The sequence below is a fragment of the Scyliorhinus torazame genome, chromosome 11 (assembly GCF_047496885.1).
Source record: "Scyliorhinus torazame isolate Kashiwa2021f chromosome 11, sScyTor2.1, whole genome shotgun sequence".
Lineage (NCBI taxonomy): Eukaryota > Metazoa > Chordata > Chondrichthyes > Carcharhiniformes > Scyliorhinidae > Scyliorhinus > Scyliorhinus torazame.
The window spans coordinates 253,458,096-253,479,564 of record NC_092717.1 but is presented as its reverse complement, the minus strand read 5'-3'; the positions used below and the strand labels follow the sequence as shown (position 1 = coordinate 253,479,564).

At 55.3% G+C, this 21,469-nt stretch overlaps 1 protein-coding gene across 2 annotated transcripts in view; it reads right to left on the bottom strand.

Annotated features, from left to right (window-relative positions):
• Nucleotides 1-21,469, bottom strand: part of agap3 (ArfGAP with GTPase domain, ankyrin repeat and PH domain 3) — a 1,400,505-nt gene that overhangs the window by 128,188 nt on the left and 1,250,848 nt on the right. For both annotated transcript variants that reach the window (XM_072468572.1, XM_072468571.1), the window contains exon 14: nucleotides 6,256-6,478. In XM_072468572.1, the coding sequence (XP_072324673.1) occupies nucleotides 6,256-6,478 (223 nt within the window). The remainder of the gene's footprint in view (nucleotides 1-6,255; nucleotides 6,479-21,469) is intronic.

Here is a 21,469-nt window from a genome sequence, read left to right as displayed (position 1 = left end):
CTGTGTCTGCCTGTGCGAGAGAGGCCCTGTGTCTGCCTGTGCGAGAGGGGCCCTGTGTCTGCCTGTGCGAGAGAGGCCCTGTGTCTGCCTGTGCGAGAGAGGCCCTGTGTCTGCCTGTGCGAGAGAGGCCCGGTGTCTGCCTGTGCGAGAGGGGCTATGTGTCTGCCTGTGCGAGAGAGGCCCTGTGTCTGCCTGTGCGAGAGGGGCCCTGTGTCTGCCTGTGCGAGAGGGGCCTTGTGTCTGCCTGTGCGAGAGGGGCCCTGTGTCTGCCTGTGCGAGAGGGGCCGTGTCTGTCTGTGCTGTAGGGGCCCTGTGTCTGCCTGTGCGAGAGGGTCCCTGTGTCTGCCTGTGCTGTAGGTGCCCTGTGTCGGCCTGTGCAAGACGGGCCCTGTGTCTGCCTGTGCGAGAGGGGCCCTGTGTCTGCCTGTGCTATAGGGGCCCTGTGTCTGCCTGTGCTATAGGGGCCCTGTGTCTGCCTGTGCTGTAGGGGCCCTGTGTCTGCCTGTGCTATAGGGGCCCTGTGTCTGCCTGTGCGAGAGCGGCCCTGTGTCTGCCTGTGCGAGAGGGGCCCTGTGTCTGCCTGTGCGAGAGGGGCCCTGTGTCTGCCTGTGCGAGAGGGGCCCTGTGTCTGCCTGTGCGAGAGGGGCCCTGTGTCTGCCTGTGCTATAGGGGCCCTGTGTCTGCCTGTGCTGTAGGGGCCCTGTGTCTGCCTGTGCTATAGGGGCCCTGTGTCTGCCTGTGCGAGAGCGGCCCTGTGTCTGCCTGTGCGAGAGGGGCCCTGTGTCTGCCTGTGCGAGAGAGGCCCTGTGTCTGCCTGTGCGAGAGGGGCCCTGTGTCTGCCTGTGCGAGAGAGGCCCTGTGTCTGCCTGTGCGAGAGGGGCCCTGTGTCTGCCTGTGCGAGAGGGGCCCTGTGTCTGCCTGTGCGAGAGAGGCCCTGTGTCTGCCTGTGCGAGAGAGGCCCTGTGTCTGCCTGTGCGAGAGGGGCCCTGTGTCTGCCTGTGCGAGAGAGGCCCTGTGTCTGCCTGTGCGAGAGAGGCCCTGTGTCTGCCTGTGCGAGAGAGGCCCGGTGTCTGCCTGTGCGAGAGGGGCTATGTGTCTGCCTGTGCGAGAGAGGCCCTGTGTCTGCCTGTGCGAGAGGGGCCCTGTGTCTGCCTGTGCGAGAGGGGCCTTGTGTCTGCCTGTGCGAGAGGGGCCCTGTGTCTGCCTGTGCGAGAGGGGCCCTGTGTCTGTCTGTGCTGTAGGGGCCCTGTGTCTGCCTGTGCGAGAGGGTCCCTGTGTCTGCCTGTGCTGTAGGTGCCCTGTGTCGGCCTGTGCAAGACGGGCCCTGTGTCTGCCTGTGCGAGAGGGGCCCTGTGTCTGCCTGTGCTGTAGGGGCCCTGTGTCTGCCTGTGCTATAGGGGCCCTGTGTCTGCCTGTGCTGTAGGGGCCCTGTGTCTGCCTGTGCTATAGGGGCCCTGTGTCTGCCTGTGCGAGAGCGGCCCTGTGTCTGCCTGTGCGAGAGGGGCCCTGTGTCTGCCTGTGCGAGAGGGGCCCTGTGTCTGCCTGTGCGAGAGGGGCCCTGTGTCTGCCTGTGCGAGAGGGGCCCTGTGTCTGCCTGTGCTATAGGGGCCTGGTGTCTGCCTGTGCGAGAGGGGCCCTGTGTCTGCCTGTGCTATAGGGGCCTGGTGTCTGCCTGTGCGAGAGGGGCCTGGTGTCTGCCTGTGCGAGAGGGGCCCTGTGTCTGCCTGTGCGAGAGGGGCCCTGTGTCTGCCTGTGCGAGAAGGCCCTGTGTCTGCCTGTGCTTTAGGGGCCTGGTGTCTGCATGTGCGGGCGGGGCCCTTGTCTGCTGTGCGAGAGGGGCCCTGTGTCTGCCTGTGCAAGAGGGGCCCTGTGTCTGCCTGTGCGAGAGCGGCCCTGTGTCTGCCTGTGCGGGAGGGGCCCTGTGTCTGCCTGTGTGAGAGGGGCCCTGTGTCTGCCTGTGCTGTAGGGGCCCTGTGTCTGCCTGTGCGGGAGGGGCCCTGTGTCTGCCTGTGCGAGAGGGGCCCTGTGTCTGCCTGTGCGAGAGGGGCCCTGTGTCTGCGTGTGCTATAGGGGCCCTGTGTCTGCCTGTGCTATAGGAGCCCTGTGTCTGCCTGTGCAAGAGGGGCCCTGTGTCTGCCTGTGCTATAGGGGCCCTGTGTCTGCCTGTGCTATAGGGGCCCTGTGTCTGCCTGTGCTATAGGGGCCCTGTGTCTGCCTGTGCTATAGGGGCCCTGTGTCTGCCTGTGCTGTAGGGGCCCTGTGTCTGCCTGTGCAAGAGGGGCCCTGTGTCTGCCTGTGCAAGAGGGGCCCTGTGTCTGCCTGTGCTGTAGGGGCCCTGTGTCAGCCTGTGCTGTAGGGGCCCTGTGTCTGCCTGTGCAAGAGGGGCCCTGTGTCTGCCTGTGCGAGAGGGGCCCTGTGTCTGCCTGTGCGAGAGGGGCCCCGTGTCTGCCTGTGCTATAGGGGCCCTGTGTCTGCCTGTGCTATAGGGGCCCTGTGTCTGCCTGTGCTATAGGGGCCCTGTGTCTGCCTGTGCTATAGGGGCCCTGTGTCTGCCTGTGCTATAGGGGCCCTGTGTCTGCCTGTGCTGTAGGGGCCCTGTGTCTGCCTGTGCTGTAGGGGCCCTGTGTCTGCCTGTGCAAGAGGGGCCCTGTGTCTGCCTGTGCAAGAGGGGCCCTGTGTCTGCCTGTGCGGGAGGGGCCCTGTGTCTGCCTGTGCGAGAAGAGCCCTGTGTCTGTCTGTGCGAGAGGGGCCCTGTGTCTGCCTGTATGAGAGGGACCCTATGTCTGCCTGTGCGAGAGAGGCCCTGTATCTGACTGTATGAGAGGGGCCCTGTGTCTGCCTGTCCGAGAGAGGGCCTGTGACTTCCTGTTTAGAGGGCCCCTGTGTCTGCCTGTGTGACAGGGTCCCTGTGTCCGCCTGTGCGGGAGGGACCCTGTGTCTGCCTGTGCGAGAAGAGCCCTGTGTCTGCCGGTGCGAGAGGGGCCCTGTCCGCCTGTGCGAGAGGGGACCTGTGTCTGTCTGTGCGAGAGAGGCCCTGTGTCTGCGTGTGCAAGAGGGGCCCTGTGTCTGCGTGTGCGAGAGGGGCCCTGTGTCTGCCTGTATGAGAGGGACCCTATGTCTGCCTGTGCGAGAGGGGCCCTGTGTCTGCCTGTATGAGAGGGACCCTATGTCTGCCTGTACGAGAGAGGCCCTGTGTCTGCCTGTATGAGAGGGACCCTATGTCTGCCTGTACGAGAGAGGCCCTGTGTCTGCGTGTGCGAGAGGGGCCCTGTGTCTTCCTGTGTGGGAGGGGCCCTGTGTCTGCGTGTGCGAGAGGGGCCCTGTGTCTGCCTGTGCGAGAGGGGCCCTGTGTCTGCCTGTGCGAGAGCGGCCCTGTGTCTGCCTGTTCGAGAGGGGCCCTGTGTCTGCCTGTATGAGAGGGACCCTATGTCTGCCTGTGCGAGAGGGGCCCTGTGTCTGCCTGTGCGAGAGGGGCCCTGTGTCTGCCTGTGCGAGAGGGGCCCTGTGTCTGCCTGTGCGAGAGGGGCCCTGTGTCTGCCTGTATGAGAGGGACCCTATGTCTGCCTGTGCGAGAGAGGCCCTGTGTCTGCCTGTATTAGAGGGACCCTATGTCTGCCTGTGCGAGAAGGACCTGTGTCTGCATGTGCTATAGGGGCCCCGTGTCTTCCTGTGTGGGTGGGGCCCTGTGTCTGCTGTGCGAGAGGGGCCCTGTGTCTGCCTGTGCTATAGGGGCCCTTGTCTGCTGTGCGAGAGGGGCCCCGTGTCTGCCTGTACGAGAGGGGCCCCGTGTCTGCCTGTGCGAGAGGGGCCCCGTGTCTGCCTGTACGAGAGGGGCCCCGTGTCTGCCTGTGCGAGAGGGGCCCCGTGTCTGCCTGCGCGGGAGGGGCCCCGTGTCTGCCTGTGCAGGAGGGACCTCGTGTCTGCCTGTGCGAGAGGGACCTCGTGTCTGCCTGTGCGAGAGGGGCCCTGTGTCTGCCTGTGCAAGAGGGGCCCTGTGTCTGCCTGTGCGGGAGGGGCCCTGTGTCTGCCTGTACAAGAGGGGCCCTGTGTCTGCCTGTGCGGGAGGGGCCCTGTGTCTGCCTGTGCGGGAGGGGCCGTGTGTCTGCCTGTGCGGGAGGGGCCCTGTGTCTGCCTGTGCTATAGGGGCCCTGTGTCTGCCTGTGCGAGAGCGGCCCTGTGTCTGCCTGTGCGAGAGGGACCCTGTGTCTGCCTGTGCGAGAGGGACCTCGTGTCTGCCTGTGCTATAGGGGCCTGGTGTCTGCATGTGGGGGAGGGGCCCTGTGTCTGCCTGTGTGGGAGGGGCCCTGTGTCTGCCTGTGCGAGAGGGACCTCGTGTCTGCCTGTGTGGGAGGGGCCCTGTGTCTGCCTGTGCGGGAGGGGCCCTGTGTCTGCCTGCGCGGGAGGGGCCCCGTGTCTGCCTGTGCGAGAGGGGCCCCGTGTCTGCCTGCGCGGGAGGGGCCCCGTGTCTGCCTGTGCGGGAGGGGCCCTATGTCTGCCTGTGCGAGAGGGGCCCTGTGTCTGCCTGTGCGGGAGGGGCCCCGTGTCTGCATGTGCGGGAGGGGCCCTGTGTCTGCCTGTGCTATAGGGGCCCTGTGTCTGCCTGTGCGAGAGCGGCCCTGTGTCTGCCTGTGCGAGAGGGGCCCTGTGTCTGCCTGTGCGAGAGGGGCCCTGTGTCTGCCTGTGCTATAGGGGCCCTGTGTCTGCCTGTGCGAGAGCGGCCCTGTGTCTGCCTGTGCGGGAGGGGCCCTGTGTCTGCCTGTGCGAGAGGGACCTCGTGTCTGCCTGTGCTATAGGGGCCCTGTGTCTGCCTGTGCTATAGGGGCCCTGTGTCTGCATGTGGGGGAGGGGCCCTGTGTCTGCCTGTGTGGGAGGGGCCCCGTGTCTGCCTGTGCGAGAGGGACCTCGTGTCTGCCTGTGCGGGAGGGGCCCTGTGTCTGCCTGTGCTATAGGGGCCTGGTGTCTGCATGTGGGGGAGGGGCCCTGTGTCTGCCTGTGTGGGAGGGGCCCTGTGTCTGCCTGTGCGAGAGGGACCTCGTGTCTGCCTGTGTGGGAGGGGCCCCGTGTCTGCCTGTGCGAGAGGGACCTCGTGTCTGCCTGCGCGGGAGGGGCCCTGTGTCTGCCTGTGCGAGAGGGGCCCCGTGTCTGCCTGTACGAGAGGGCCCCCGTGTCTGCCTGTGCGAGAGGGGCCCCGTGTCTGCCTGCGCGGGAGGGGCCCCGTGTCTGCCTGTGCGGGAGGGGCCCTATGTCTGCCTGTGCGAGAGGGGCCCTGTGTCTGCCTGTGCGGGAGGGGCCCCGTGTCTGCCTGTGCAAGAGGGGCCCTGTGTCTGCCTGTGCGGGAGGGGCCCTGTGTCTGCCTGTATGAGAGGGACCCTATGTCTGCCTGTGCGGGAGGGGCCCCGTGTCTGCCTGTGCAAGAGGGGCCCTGTATCTGCCTGTGCGGGAGGGGCCCTGTGTCTGCCTGTGCGGGAGGGGCCGTGTGTCTGCCTGTGCGGGAGGGGCCGTGTGTCTGCCTGTGCGGGCGGGGCCCTGTGTCTGCCTGTGCGAGAGGGACCTCGTGTCTGCCTGTGCGAGAGGGACCTCGTGTCTACCTGTGGGGGAGGGGCCCTGTGTCTGCCTGTGCGAGAGGGACCTCATGTCTGCCTGTGCTATAGGGGCCTGGTGTCTGCCTGTGTGGGAGGGGCCCTGTGTCTGCCTGTGCGAGAGGGACCTCGTGTCTGCCTGTGCGGGAGGGGCCCTGTGTCTGCATGTGGGGGCGGGGCCCTGTGTCTGCCTGTGCGAGAGGGACCTCGTGTCTGCCTGTGTGGGAGGGGCCCTGTGTCTGCCTGTGTGGGAGGGGCCCTGTGTCTGCATGTGGGGGAGGGGCCGTGTCTGCCTGTGCGAGAGGGACCTCGTGTCTGCCTGTGCGGGAGGGGCCCTGTGTCTGCATGTGGGGGAGGGGCCCTGTGTCTGCCTGTGCGAGAGGGACCTCGTGTCTGCCTGTATGAGAGGAGCCCTGTGTCTGCCTGTATGAGAGGAGACCTGTGTCTGCCTGTGCGGGAGGGGCCATGTGTCTGCGTGTGCGAGAGGGGCCTCGTGTCTGCCTGTATGAGAGGAGCCCTGTGTCTGCCTGTATGAGAGGAGCCCTGTGTCTGCGTGTGCGGGAGGGGCCCTGTGTCTGCGTGTGCGAGAGGGGCCTCGTGTCTGCCCGTGTCTCTTTGTTTTAATAATCCTGTATCTGCTCATGGCATAGGTGTCCAGTGTGCGCCTGTGCTGTACCTGCTGCTCTCCTGGTTTGGTTTAGTCAGGCCCTGTGTCGAGTCCTCCCACACACTGTTGGCCATGGCATTCCCGATTCCCGTCATCACCATGATCAGTTCGACCGGCCAATCGTCCAGGTCAAGAGAGCGCACTCGTGACAGGTGCGTGCCCAGGTTCCGGTGGATGCCGGAACATTCTATGCAGATTAGGGCCCCAAGGTTCAAGCTCGCCCAGTCAGGATCTGTGAAAAGACAATAAACAATAGCACAAGCATTCAAAATCTGGGCAAGAAAACAGAATACAGAATCTGTCTCTAGTGGGAAAGGACAGATTCCACAAACAGCAGCCTGGGGATTCACAATCGGCAGAAGCCACGAGCTTCACAAGCAATTAGGCGGAGGGAGTCTGGACATGAGCGGAGCTGCAATCAACCTGTTCCGCACCAGGCCTTACCTCTTCAGTTTGAGGAAGGACCAGACACACAGCTTCAATCTGACCTCCAGATCTGGGAACTGAAGTATCCAAACCATTGCTGCAATAAGCTGATTGATCCAATCACCTTTTCTATTAGGACCATCAAGAAGACCTGCGCAGTCTCAATACAGTCCTGTGCGGTGAGTCTCAATACAGTCCTGTGCGGTGAGTCCCAGTACAGTCCTGCGCAGTCCCAATACAGTCCTGTGCGGTGAGTCTCAGTACAGTCCTGCGCAGTACCAATACAGTCCTGTGCGGTGAGTCTCAGTACAGTCCTGCGCAGACCAAATACAGTCCTGTGCGGTGTCTCAATACAGTCCTGTGCAGTGAGTCTCAGTACAGTCCTGTGCAGTCCCAATACAGTCCTGTGCGGTGTCTCAATACAGTCCTGTGCGGTGAGTCCCAGTACATTCCTGCGTAGTCCAAATACAGTCCTGTGCAGTGTGTCTCAATACAGTCCTGTGCGGTGAGTCTCAGTACAGTCCTGCGCAGACCAAATACAGTCCTGTGCGGTGTCTCAATACAGTCCTGTGCAGTGTGTCTCAATACAGTCCTGTGCGGTGAGTCTCAATACAGTCCTGCGCAGTCTCAATACAGTCCTGTGCGGTGAGTCCCAGTACAGTCCTGCGCAGTCCCAATACAGTCCTGCGCGGTGAGTCTCAGTACAGTCCTGCGCAGTCCCAATACAGTCCTGTGCGGTGAGTCTCAGTACAGTCCTGCGCAGACCAAATACAGTCCTGTGCGGTGTCTCAATACAGTCCTGTGCAGTGAGTCTCAGTACAGTCCTGCGCAGTCTCAATACAGTCCTGTGCGGTGAGTCCCAGTACAGTCCTGCGCAGTCCCAATACAGTCCTGTGCGGTGAGTCTCAGTACAGTCCTGCGCAGTCCCAATACAGTCCTGTGCGGTGAGTCTCAGTACAGTCCTGCGCAGACCAAATACAGTCCTGTGCGGTGTCTCAATACAGTCCTGTGCAGTGAGTCTCAGTACAGTCCTGTGCAGTCCCAATACAGTCCTGTGCGGTGTCTCAATACAGTCCTGTGCGGTGAGTCCCAGTACATTCCTGCGTAGTCCAAATACAGTCCTGTGCAGTGTGTCTCAATACAGTCCTGTGCGGTGAGTCTCAGTACAGTCCTGCGCAGACCAAATACAGTCCTGTGCGGTGTCTCAATACAGTCCTGTGCAGTGTGTCTCAAAACAGTCCTGTGCGGTGAGTCTCAATACAGTCCTGCGCAGTCTCAATACAGTCCTGTGCGGTGAGTCCCAGTACAGTCCTGCGCAGTCCCAATACAGTCCTGCGCGGTGAGTCTCAGTACAGTCCTGCGCAGTCCCAATACAGTCCTGTGCGGTGAGTCTCAGTACAGTCCTGCGCAGACCAAATACAGTCCTGTGCGGTGTCTCAATACAGTCCTGTGCAGTGAGTCTCAGTACAGTCCTGTGCAGTCCCAATACAGTCCTGTGCGGTGAGTCCCAGTACATTCCTGCGCAGTCCAAATACAGTCCTGTGCAGTGTGTCTCAATACAGTCCTGTGCAGTGAGTCTCAGTACAGTCCTGCGCTGTCTAAATACAGTCCTGTGCGGTGTGTCTCAATACAGTCCTGTGTGGTGTGTCTCAATACAGTCCTGTGCGGTGTGTCACAATACAGTCCTGTGCGGTGAGTCTCAATACAGTCCTGTGCGGTGAGTCTCAGTACAGTCCTGCGCAGTCCAAATACAGTCCTGCACGGTGGGTCTCAGTACAGTCCTGTGCGGTGAGTCCCAGTACAGTCCTGCGCAGTCCAAATACAGACCTGTGCGGTGTGTCTCGATACAATCCTGTGCGGTGAGTCTCAGTACAGTCCTGTGCAGTGTGTCTGAGTACAGTCCTGTGCAGTCCCAATACAGTCCTGCGCAGTCCCAATACAGTCCTGTGCAGTGTGTCTCAGTACAGTCCTGTGCAGTGTGTCTCAGTACAGTCCTGTGCAGTCCCAATACAGTCCCGCGCAGTCCCAATACAGTCCTGTGCAGTGTGTCTCAATACAGTCCTGTGCAGTCCCAATACAGTCCTGCGCAGTCCCAATACAGTCCTGTGCAGTGTGTCTCAGTACAGTCCTGTGCAGTGTGTCTCCGTACAGTCCTGTGCAGTCCCAATACAGTCCTGCGCAGTCCCAATACAGTCCTGTGCAGTGTGTCTCAGTACAGTCCTGTGCAGTGTGTCTCAGTACAGTCCTGTGCGGTGAGTCTCAGTACAGTCCTGTGCAGTCCCAACACAGTCCTGTGCAGTCCCAATACAGTCCTGCGCAGTCCCAATACAGTCCTGTGCAGTGTGTCTCAGTACAGTCCTGTGCAGTGTGTCTCAGTACAGTCCTGTGCAGTCCCAATACAGTCCCGCGCAGTCCCAATACAGTCCTGTGCAGTGTGTCTCAATACAGTCCTGTGCAGTCCCAATACAGTCCTGCCCAGTCCCAATACAGTCCTGTGCGGTGAGTCTCAGGACAGTCCTGCGCAGTACAAATACAGCCCTGTGCGGTGTGTCTCAATACAGTCCTGTGCAGTGAGTCTCAATACAGTCCTGTGCAGTTGCAATACAGTCCTGCGCAGTCCCAATACAGTCCTGTGCGGTGTCTCAATACAGTCCTGTGCAGTGAGTCTCAGTACAGTCCTGTTAAGTCCCAATACAGTCCTGTGCAGTCCCAATGCAGTCCTGTGCGGTGCGTCCCAGTACAGTCCAGTGCAGTGAGTCACAATACAGTCCTGTGCAGTTCCAATACAGTCCTGTGCAGTGAGTCTCAGTACAGTCCTGCGCTGTCTAAATACAGTCCTGTGCGGTGTGTCTCAATACAGTCCTGTGCGGTGAGTCTCAATACAGTCCTGCGCAGTCCCAATACTGTCCTGTGCGGTGAGTCTTAATACAGTCATGTGAAGTAAGTCTCAATACAGTCCTGCGCAGTCCCAATACAGTTCTGTGCGGTGTGTCTCAATACAGTCATGTGCAGTGAGTCTCAATGCAGTCCTGTGTAGCGTGTCTCAATACAGTCCTGCACGGTGAGTCTCAATACAGTCCTGTGCAGTGTGTCTCAATACAGTCCTGTGCAGTGAGTCTCAATACAGTCCTGTGCGATGAGTCTTAATACAGTCCTGTGCGGTGAGTCTCAATACAGTCCTGTGCGGTGAGTCTCAATACAGTCCTGTGCGATGAGTCTCAATACAGTCCTGTGCGATGAGTCTCAATACAGTCCTGTGCGGTGTGTCTCAATACAGTCCTGCACGGTGTGTCTCAATACAGTCCTGCACGGTGAGACACAATACAGTCCTGTGCGGTGAGTCTTAATACAGTCATGTGAAGTCAGTCTCAATACAGTCCTGCGCAGTCCAAATACAGTTCTGTGCGGTGTGTCTCAATACAGTCATGTGCAGTGAGTCTCAATGCCGTCCTGTGTAGCGTGTCTCAATACAGTCCTGCGCGGTGAGTCTCAATACAGTCCTGTGCAGTGTGTCTCAATACAGTCCTGTGCAGTGAGTCTCAATACAATCCTGTGCGGTGAGTCTCAATACAGTCCTGTCCGGTGTGTCTCAATACAGTCCTGTGCGGAGAGTCTCAATACAGTCCTGTGCGGTGAGTCTAAATACAGTCCTGCACGGTGAGTCTCAATACAGTCCTGCACGGTGAGTCTCAATACAGTCCTGTGCGGTGAGTCTCAATACAGTCCTGCACGGTGTGTCTCAATACAGTGCTGTGCAGTGAGTCTCAATACAGTACTGTGCGGTGAGTCTCAATACAGTCCTGCATGGTGTGTCTCAATACAGTCCTGTGCAGTGTGTCTCAATACAGTCCTGCACGGTGAGTCTCAATACAGTCCTGTGCAGTGTGTCTCAATACAGTCCTGTGCGGTGAGTCTCCATACAGTCCTGTGCAGTGAGTCTCAATACAGTCCTGTGCGGTGAGTCTCAATACAGTCCTGCACGGTGTGTCTCAATACAGTCCTGTGCAGTGTGTCTCAATACAGTCCTGCACGGTGAGTATCAATACAGTCCTGTGCGGTGTGTCACAATACAGTCCTGTGCAGTGTGTCTCAATACAGCCCTGCATGGTGAGTCTCAATACAGTCCTGTGCAGTGAGTCTCAATACAGTCCTGTGCGGTGAGTCTCAATACAGTCCTGCACGGTGTGTCTCAATACAGTCCTGTGCAGTGTGTCTCAATACAGTCCTGCACGGTGAGTCTCAATACAGTCCTGTGCGTTGAGACACAATACAGTCCTGTGCGGTGAGTCTCAATACAGTCCTGTGCAGTATGTCTCAATACAGTCCTGCACGGTGAGTCTCAATACAGTCCTGTGCGGTGTGTCACAATACAGTCCTGTGCAGTGTGTCTCAATACAGTCCTGCACGGTGAGACACAATACAGTCCTGTGCGGTGAGTCTCACTACAGTCCTGTGCGGTGAGTCTCAATACAGTCCTGTACAGTGAGTCTCAATACAGTCCTGTGCAGTGAATCTCAATACAGTCCTGTGCGGTGAGTCTCAATACAGTCCTGTGCAGTGAGTCTCAATACAGTCCTGTGCAGTGAGTCTCAATACAGTCCTGTGCGGTGAGTCTCAATACAGTCCTGTGCGGTGAGTCTCAATACAGTCCTGTGCGGTGTGTCTCAATACAGTCCTGTGCGGTGAGTCTCAATACAGTCCTGTGCGGTGAGTTTCAATACAGTCCTGTGCGGTGAGTTTCAATACAGTCCTGTGCAGTGAGTCACAATACAGTCCTGTGCAGTGAGTCACAATACAGTCCTGTGCGGTGAGTTTCAATACAGTCCTGTGCGGTGAGTCACAATAAGTCCTGTGCGGTGAGTTTCAATACAGTCCTGTGCGGTGAGTCTCAATACAGTCCTGTGCAGTGAGTTTCAATACAGTCCTGTGCGGTGAGTCACAATACAGTCCTGCATGGTGAGTCTCAATACAGTCCTGTGCGGTGAGTCTCAATACAGTCCTGTGCAGTGAGTCTCAATACAGTCCTGTGCAGTGAGTCTCAATACAGTCCTGCACGGTGTGTCTCAATACAGTCCTGTGCAGTGAGTCTCAATACAGTCCTGTGCAGTGAGTCTCAATACAGTCCTGTGCGGTGTGTCTCAATACAGTCCTGTGCGGTGAGTCACAATACAGTCCTGTTCAGTGAGTCTCAATACAGTCCTGTGCGGTGAGTCTCAATACAGTCCTGTGCGGTGAGTCTCAATACAGTCCTGTGCGGTGAGTCACAATACAGTCCTGCACGGCGAGTCTCAATACAGTCCTGCACGGTGAGTCTCAATACAGTCCTGTGCAGTGAGTCACAATACAGTCCTGTGCAGTGAGTCTCAATACAGTCCTGTGCAGTGAGTCTCAATACAGTCCTGTGCAGTGAGTCACAATACAGTCCTGTGCAGTGAGTCTCAATACTGTCCTGTGCGGTGTGTCTCAATACAGTCCTGTGCAGTGTGTCTCAATACAGTCCTGCACGGTGAGTCTCAATACAGTCCTGTGCGGTGTGTCTCAATACTGTCTTGTGCGGTGAGTCTCAATACAGTCCTGTGCAGTGTGTCTCAATACAGTCCTGTGCGGTGAGTCTCAATACAGTCCTGCACGGTGAGTCTCAATGCAGTCCTGTGCGGTGAGTCTCAATACAGTCCTGTGCGGTGAGTCTCAATACAGTCCTGTGCGGTGAGTCTCAATACAGTCCTGTGCGGTGTGTCTCAATACAGTCCTGCACGGTGTGTCTCAATACAGTCCTGCACGGTGAGACACAATACAGTCCTGTGCGGTGAGTCTTAATACAGTCATGTGAAGTAAGTCACAATACAGTCCTGCGCAGTCCCAATACAGTTCTGTGCGGTGTGTCTCAATACAGTCATGTGCAGTGAGTCTCAATGCAGTCCTGTGTAGCGTGTCTAAATACAGTCCTGCACGGTCAGTCTCAGTACAGTCCTGTGCGGTGTGTCTCAATACAGTCCGACATGGTGTGTCTCAATACAGTCCTGCACGGTGAGACACAATACAGTCCTGTGCGGTGATTCTTAATACAGTCATGTGAAGTAAGTCACAATACAGTCCTGCGCAGTCCCAATACAGTTCTGTGCGGTGTGTCTCAATACAGTCATGTGCAGTGAGTCTCAAGGCAGTCCTGTGCGGTGAGTCTCAATACAGTCCTGTGCGGTGTGTCTCAATACAGTCCTGTGCGGTGAGTCTCAATACAGTCCTGTGCGGTGAGTCTCAATACAGTCCTGTGCGGAGAGTCACAATACAGTCCTGCACGGTGTGTCTCAATACAGTCCTGTGCGGTGAGTCTCAATACAGTCCTGCACGGTGTGTCTCAATACAGTCCTGCACGGTGAGACACAATTCCGTTCCTGTGCGGTGAGTCTCAATACAGTCCTGTGCGGTGAGTCTCAATACAGTCCTGTGCGGTGAGTCTCAATACAGTCCTGTGCAGTGAGTCTCAATACAGTCCTGTGCGGTGAGTCTCAATACAATCCTGTGCAGTGAGTCTCAATACAGTCCTGTGCAGTGAGTCTCAATACAGTCCTGTGCGGTGAGTCTCTATACAGTCCTGCACGGTGGGTCTCAATACAGTCCTGCGCAGTGAGTCTCAATACAGTCCTGTGCGGTGAGTCTCAATACAGTCCTGCACGGTGTGTCTCAATACAGTCCTGCACGGTGAGTCTCAATACAGTCCTGTGCAGTGTGTCTCAATACAGTCCTGTGCAGTGAGTCTCAATACAGTCCTGTGCGATGAGTCTTAATACAGTCCTGTGCGGTGAGTCTCAATACAGTCCTGTGCGGTGAGTCTCAATACAGTCCTGTGCGATGAGTCTCAATACAGTCCTGTGCGATGAGTCTCAATACAGTCCTGTGCGGTGTGTCTCAATACAGTCCTGCACGGTGTGTCTCAATACAGTCCTGCACGGTGAGACACAATACAGTCCTGTGCGGTGAGTCTTACTACAGTCATGTGAAGTCAGTCTCAATACAGTCCTGCGCAGTCCCAATACAGTTCTGTGCGGTGTGTCTCAATACAGTCATGTGCAGTGAGTCTCAATGCAGTCCTGTGTAGCGTGTCTAAATACAGTCCTGCACGGTCAGTCTCAGTACAGTCCTGTGCGGTGTGTCTCAATACAGTCCTACATGGTGTGTCTCAATACAGTCCTGCACGGTGAGACACAATACAGTCCTGTGCGGTGAGTCTTAATACAGTCATGTGAAGTAAGTCACAATACAGTCCTGCGCAGTCCCAATACAGTTCTGTGCGGTGTGTCTCAATACAGTCATGTGCAGTGAGTCTCAAGGCAGTCCTGTGCGGTGAGTCTCAATACAGTCCTGTGCGGTGTGTCTCAATACAGTCCTGTGCGGTGAGTCTCAATACAGTCCTGTGCGGTGAGTCTCAATACAGTCCTGTGCGGAGAGTCACAATACAGTCCTGCACGGTGTGTCTCAATACAGTCCTGTGCGGTGAGTCTCAATACAGTACTGCACGGTGAGTCTCAATACAGTCCTGTGCAGTGAGTCTCAATACAGTCCTGTGCGGTGAGTCTCAATACAGTCCTGTGCGATGTGTCTCAATACAGTCCTGTGCGGTGAGTCTCAATACAGTCCTGTGCAGTGAGTCTCAATACAGTCCTGTGCGGTGAGTCTCAATACAGTCCTGAGCAGTGAGTCTCAATACAGTCCTGCACGGTTAGTCTCAATACAGTCCTGTGCAGTGAGTCTCAATACAGTCCTGTGTGGTGAGTCTCAATACAGTCCTGTGCGGTGTGTCTCAATACAGTCCTGCACGGTGAGTCTCAATACAGTCCTGTGCAGTGAGTCTCAATACAGTCCTGTGCAGTGAGTCTCAATACAGTCCTGTGCGGTGAGTCTCAATACAGTCCTGTGCGGAGAGTCACAATACAGTCCTGCACGGTGTGTCTCAATACAGTCCTGTGCGGTGAGTCTCAATACAGTCCTGCACGGTGTGTCTCAATACAGTCCTGCACGGTGAGTCTCAATACAGTCCTGTGCAGTGTGTCTCAATACAGTCCTGTGCAGTGAGTCTCAATACAGTCCTGTGCGATGAGTCTTAATACAGTCCTGTGCGGTGAGTCTCAATACAGTCCTGTGCGGTGAGTCTCAATACAGTCCTGTGCGATGAGTCTCAATACAGTCCTGTGCGATGAGTCTCAATACAGTCCTGCGCGGTGTGTCTCAATACAGTCCTGCACGGTGTGTCTCAATACAGTCCTGCACGGTGAGACACAATACAGTCCTGTGCGGTGAGTCTTAATACAGTCATGTGAAGTCAGTCTCAATACAGTCCTGCGCAGTCCAAATACAGTTCTGTGCGGTGTGTCTCAATACAGTCATGTGCAGTGAGTCTCAATGCCGTCCTGTGTAGCGTGTCTCAATACAGTCCTGCGCGGTGAGTCTCAATACAGTCCTGTGCAGTGTGTCTTAATACAGTCCTGTGCAGTGAGTCTCAATACAATCCTGTGCGGTGAGTCTCAATACAGTCCTGTCCGGTGTGTCTCAATACAGTCCTGTGCGGAGAGTCTCAATACAGTCCTGTGCGGTGAGTCTCAATACAGTCCTGCACGGTGAGTCTCAATACAGTCCTGCACGGTGAGTCTCAATACAGTCCTGTGCGGTGAGTCTCAATACAGTCCTGCACGGTGTGTCTCAATACAGTGCTGTGCAGTGAGTCTCAATACAGTACTGTGCGGTGAGTCTCAATACAGTCCTGCATGGTGTGTCTCAATACAGTCCTGTGCAGTGTGTCTCAATACAGTCCTGCACGGTGAGTCTCAATACAGTCCTGTGCAGTGTGTCTCAATACAGTCCTGTGCGGTGAGTCTCCATACAGTCCTGTGCAGTGAGTCTCAATACAGTCCTGTGCGGTGAGTCTCAATACAGTCCTGCACGGTGTGTCTCAATACAGTCCTGTGCAGTGTGTCTCAATACAGTCCTGCACGGTGAGTATCAATACAGTCCTGTGCGGTGTGTCACAATACAGTCCTGTGCAGTGTGTCTCAATACAGCCCTGCACGGTGAGTCTCAATACAGTCCTGTGCAGTGAGTCTCAATACAGTCCTGTGCGGTGAGTCTCAATACAGTCCTAAACGGTGTGTCTCACTACAGTCCTGTGCAGTGTGTCTCAATACAGTCCTGCACGGTGAGTCTCAATACAGTCCTGTGCGTTGAGACACAATACAGTCCTGTGCGGTGAGTCTCAATACAGTCCTGTGCAGTGTGTCTCAATACAGTCCTGCACGGTGAGTCTCAATACAGTCCTGTGCGGTGTGTCACAATACAGTCCTGTGCAGTGTGTCTCAATACAGTCCTGCACGGTGAGACACAATACAGTCCTGTGCGGTGAGTCTCACTACAGTCCTGTGCGGTGAGTCTCAATACAGTCCTGTGCAGTGAGTCTCAATACAGTCCTGTGCAGTGAATCTCAATACAGTCCTGTGCGGTGAGTCTCAATACAGTCCTGTGCAGTGAGTCTCAATACTGTCCTGTGCAGTGAGTCTCAATACAGTCCTGTGCGGTGAGTCTCAATACAGTCCTGTGCGGTGAGTCTCAATACAGTCCTGTGCGGTGAGTCTCAATACAGTCCTGTGCGGTGTGTCTCAATACAGTCCTGTGCAGTGAGTCTCAATACAGTCCTGTGCAGTGAGTCTCAATACAGTCCTGTGCGGTGAGTCACAATACAGTCCTGTGCAGTGAGTCTCAATACAGTCCTGTGCAGTGAGTCTTAATACAGTCCTGTGCGGTGAGTCTCAATACAGTCCTGTGCGGTGAGTCTCAATACAGTCCTGTGCGGTGTGTCTCAATACAGTCCTGTGCGGTGAGTCACAATACAGTCCTGTGCGGTGTGTCTCAATACAGTCCTGTGCGGTGAGTCACAATACAGTCCTGTGCGGTGAGTCACAATACTGTCCTGTGCAGTGAGTCTCAATACAGTCCTGTGCAGTGAGTCTCAATACAGTCCTGTGCAGTGAGTCTCAATACAGTCCTGTGCGGTGAGTCTCAATACAGTCCTGTGCGGTGTGTCTCAATACAGTCCTGTGCGGTGAGTTTCAATACAGTCCTGTGCGGTGAGTTTCAATACAGTCCTGTGCAGTGAGTCACAATACAGTCCTGTGCAGTGAGTCACAATACAGTCCTGTGCGGTGAGTTTCAATACAGTCCTGTGCGGTGAGTCACAATAAGTCCTGTGCGGTGAGTTTCAATACAGTCCTGTGCGGTGAGTCTCAATACAGTCCTGTGCAGTGAGTTTCAATACAGTCCTGTGCGGTGAGTCACAATACAGTCCTGCATGGTGAGTCTCAATACAGTCCTGTGCGGTGAGTCTCAATACAGTCCTGTGCGGTGAGTCTCAATACAGTCCTGTGCAGTGAGTCTCAATACAGTCCTGCACGGTGTGTCTCAATACAGTCCTGTGCAGTGAGTCTCAATACAGTCCTGTGCAGTGAGTCTCAATACAGTCCTGTGCGGTGTGTCTCAATACAGTCCTGTGCGGTGAGTCACAATACAGTCCTGTTCAGTGAGTCTCAATACAGTCCTGTGCGGTGAGTCTCAATACAGTCCTGTGCGGTGAGTCTCAATACAGTCCTGTGCGGTGAGTCACAATACAGTCCTGCACGGCGAGTCTCAATACAGTCCTGCACGGTGAGTCTCAATACAGTCCTGTGCAGTGAGTCACAATACAGTCCTGTGCAGTGAGTCTCAATACAGTCCTGTGCAGTGAGTCTCAATACAGTCCTGTGCAGTGAGTCACAATACAGTCCTGTGCAGTGAGTCTCAATACTGTCCTGTGCGGTGTGTCTCAATGCAGTCCTGTGCAGTGTGTCTCAATACAGTCCTGTGCGGTGAGTCTCAATACAGTCCTGTGCGGTGTGTCTCAATACAGTCCTGCACGGTGTGTCTCAATACAGTCCTGCACGGTGAGACACAATACAGTCCTGTGCGGTGAGTCTTAATACAGTCATGTGAAGTAAGTCACAATACAGTCCTGCGCAGTCCCAATACAGTTCTGTGCGGTGTGTCTCAATACAGTCATGTGCAGTGAGTCTCAATGCAGTCCTGTGTAGCGTGTCTAAATACAGTCCTGCACGGTCAGTCTCAGTACAGTCCTGTGCGGTGTGTCTCAATACAGTCCTACATGGTGTGTCTCAATACAGTCCTGCACGGTGAGACACAATACAGTCCTGTGCGGTGATTCTTAATACAGTCATGTGAAGTAAGTCACAATACAGTCCTGCGCAGTCCCAATACAGTTCTGTGCGGTGTGTCTCAATACAGTCATGTGCAGTGAGTCTCAAGGCAGTCCTGTGCGGTGAGTCTCAATACAGTCCTGTGCGGTGTGTCTCAATACAGTCCTGTGCGGTGAGTCTCAATACAGTCCTGTGCGGTGAGTCTCAATACAGTCCTGTGCGGAGAGTCACAATACAGTCCTGCACGGTGTGTCTCAATACAGTCCTGTGCGGTGAGTCTCAATACAGTCCTGCACGGTGAGACACAATTCCGTTCCTGTGCGGTGAGTCTCAATACAGTCCTGTGCGGTGAGTCTCAATACAGTCCTGTGCGGTGAGTCTCAATACAGTCCTGTGCAGTGAGTCTCAATACAGTCCTGTGCGGTGAGTCTCAATACAATCCTGTGCAGTGAGTCTCAATACAGTCCTGTGCAGTGAGTCTCAATACAGTCCTGTGCGGTGAGTCTCTATACAGTCCTGCACGGTGGGTCTCAAAACAGTCCTGCGCAGTGAGTCTCAATACAGTCCTGTGCGGTGAGTCTCAATACAGTCCTGCACGGTGTGTCTCAATACAGTCCTGCACGGTGAGTCTCAATACAGTCCTGTGCAGTGTGTCTCAATACAGTCCTGTGCAGTGAGTCTCAATACAGTCCTGTGCGATGAGTCTTAATACAGTCCTGTGCGGTGAGTCTCAATACAGTCCTGTGCGGTGAGTCTCAATACAGTCCTGTGCGATGAGTCTCAATACAGTCCTGTGCGATGAGTCTCAATACAGTCCTGTGCGGTGTGTCTCAATACAGTCCTGCACGGTGTGTCTCAATACAGTCCTGCACGGTGAGACACAATACAGTCCTGTGCGGTGAGTCTTACTACAGTCATGTGAAGTCAGTCTCAATACAGTCCTGCGCAGTCCCAATACAGTTCTGTGCGGTGTGTCTCAATACAGTCATGTGCAGTGAGTCTCAATGCAGTCCTGTGTAGCGTGTCTAAATACAGTCCTGCACGGTCAGTCTCAGTACAGTCCTGTGCGGTGTGTCTCAATACAGTCCTACATGGTGTGTCTCAATACAGTCCTGCACGGTGAGACACAATACAGTCCTGTGCGGTGAGTCTTAATACAGTCATGTGAAGTAAGTCACAATACAGTCCTGCGCAGTCCCAATACAGTTCTGTGCGGTGTGTCTCAATACAGTCATGTGCAGTGAGTCTCAAGGCAGTCCTGTGCGGTGAGTCTCAATACAGTCCTGTGCGGTGTGTCTCAATACAGTCCTGTGCGGTGAGTCTCAATACAGTCCTGTGCGGTGAGTCTCAATACAGTCCTGTGCGGAGAGTCACAATACAGTCCTGCACGGTGTGTCTCAATACAGTCCTGTGCGGTGAGTCTCAATACAGTACTGCACGGTGAGTCTCAATACAGTCCTGTGCAGTGAGTCTCAATACAGTCCTGTGCGGTGAGTCTCAATACAGTCCTGTGCGGTGTGTCTCAATACAGTCCTGTGCGGTGAGTCTCAATACAGTCCTGTGCAGTGAGTCTCAATACAGTCCTGTGCGGTGAGTCTCAATACAGTCCTGAGCAGTGAGTCTCAATACAGTCCTGCACGGTTAGTCTCAATACAGTCCTGTGCAGTGAGTCTCAATACAGTCCTGTGTGGTGAGTCTCAATACAGTCCTGTGCGGTGTGTCTCAATACAGTCCTGCACGGTGAGTCTCAATACAGTCCTGTGCAGTGAGTCTCAATACAGTCCTGTGCAGTGAGTCTCAATACAGTCCTGTGCGGTGAGTCTCAATACAGTCCTGTGCGGAGAGTCACAATACAGTCCTGCACGGTGTGTCTCAATACAGTCCTGTGCGGTGAGTCTCAATACAGTCCTGCACGGTGTGTCTCAATACAGTCCTGCACGGTGAGTCTCAATACAGTCCTGTGCAGTGTGTCTCAATACAGTCCTGTGCAGTGAGTCTCAATACAGTCCTGTGCGATGAGTCTTAATACAGTCCTGTGCGGTGAGTCTCAATACAGTCCTGTGCGGTGAGTCTCAATACAGTCCTGTGCGATGAGTCTCAATACAGTCCTGTGCGATGAGTCTCAATACAGTCCTGTGCGGTGTGTCTCAATACAGTCCTGCACGGTGTGTCTCAATACAGTCCTGCACGGTGAGACACAATACAGTCCTGTGCGGTGAGTCTTAATACAGTCATGTGAAGTCAGTCTCAATACAGTCCTGCGCAGTCCAAATACAGTTCTGTGCGGTGTGTCTCAATACAGTCATGTGCAGTGAGTCTCAATGCCGTCCTGTGTAGCGTGTCTCAATACAGTCCTGCGCGGTGAGTCTCAATACAGTCCTGTGCAGTGTGTCTTAATACAGTCCTGTGCAGTGAGTCTCAATACAATCCTGTGCGGTGAGTCTCAATACAGTCCTGTCCGGTGTGTCTCAATACAGTCCTGTGCGGAGAGTCTCAATACAGTCCTGTGCGGTGAGTCTCAATACAGTCCTGCACGGTGAGTCTCAATACAGTCCTGCACGGTGAGTCTCAATACAGTCCTGTGCGGTGAGTCTCAATACAGTCCTGCACGGTGTGTCTCAATACAGTGCTGTGCAGTGAGTCTCAATACAGTACTGTGCGGTGAGTCTCAATACAGTCCTGCATGGTGTGTCTCAATACAGTCCTGTGCAGTGTGTCTCAATACAGTCCTGCACGGTGAGTCTCAATACAGTCCTGTGCAGTGTGTCTCAATACAGTCCTGTGCGGTGAGTCTCCATACAGTCCTGTGCAGTGAGTCTCAATACAGTCCTGTGCGGTGAGTATCAATACAGTCCTGCACGGTGTGTCTCAATACAGTCCTGTGCAGTGTGTCTCAATACAGTCCTGCACGGTGAGTATCAATACAGTCCTGTGCGGTGTGTCACAATACAGTCCTGTGCAGTGTGTCTCAATACAGCCCTGCACGGTGAGTCTCAATACAGTCCTGTGCAGTGAGTCTCAATACAGTCCTGTGCGGTGAGTCTCAATACAGTCCTAAACGGTGTGTCTCACTACAGTCCTGTGCAGTGTGTCTCAATACAGTCCTGCACGGTGAGTCTCAATACAGTCCTGTGCGTTGAGACACAATACAGTCCGGTGCGGTGAGTCTCAATACAGTCCTGTGCAGTGTGTCTCAATACAGTCCTGCACGGTGAGTCTCAATACAGTCCTGTGCGGTGTGTCACAATACAGTCCTGTGCAGTGTGTCTCAATACAGTCCTGCACGGTGAGACACAATACAGTCCTGTGCGGTGAGTCTCACTACAGTCCTGTGCGGTGAGTCTCAATACAGTCCTGTGCAGTGAGTCTCAATACAGTCCTGTGCAGTGAATCTCAATACAGTCCTGTGCGGTGAGTCTCAATACAGTCCTGTGCAGTGAGTCTCAATACTGTCCTGTGCAGTGAGTCTCAATACAGTCCTGTGCGGTGAGTCTCAATACAGTCCTGTGCGGTGAGTCTCAATACAGTCCTGTGCGGTGAGTCTCAATACAGTCCTGTGCGGTGTG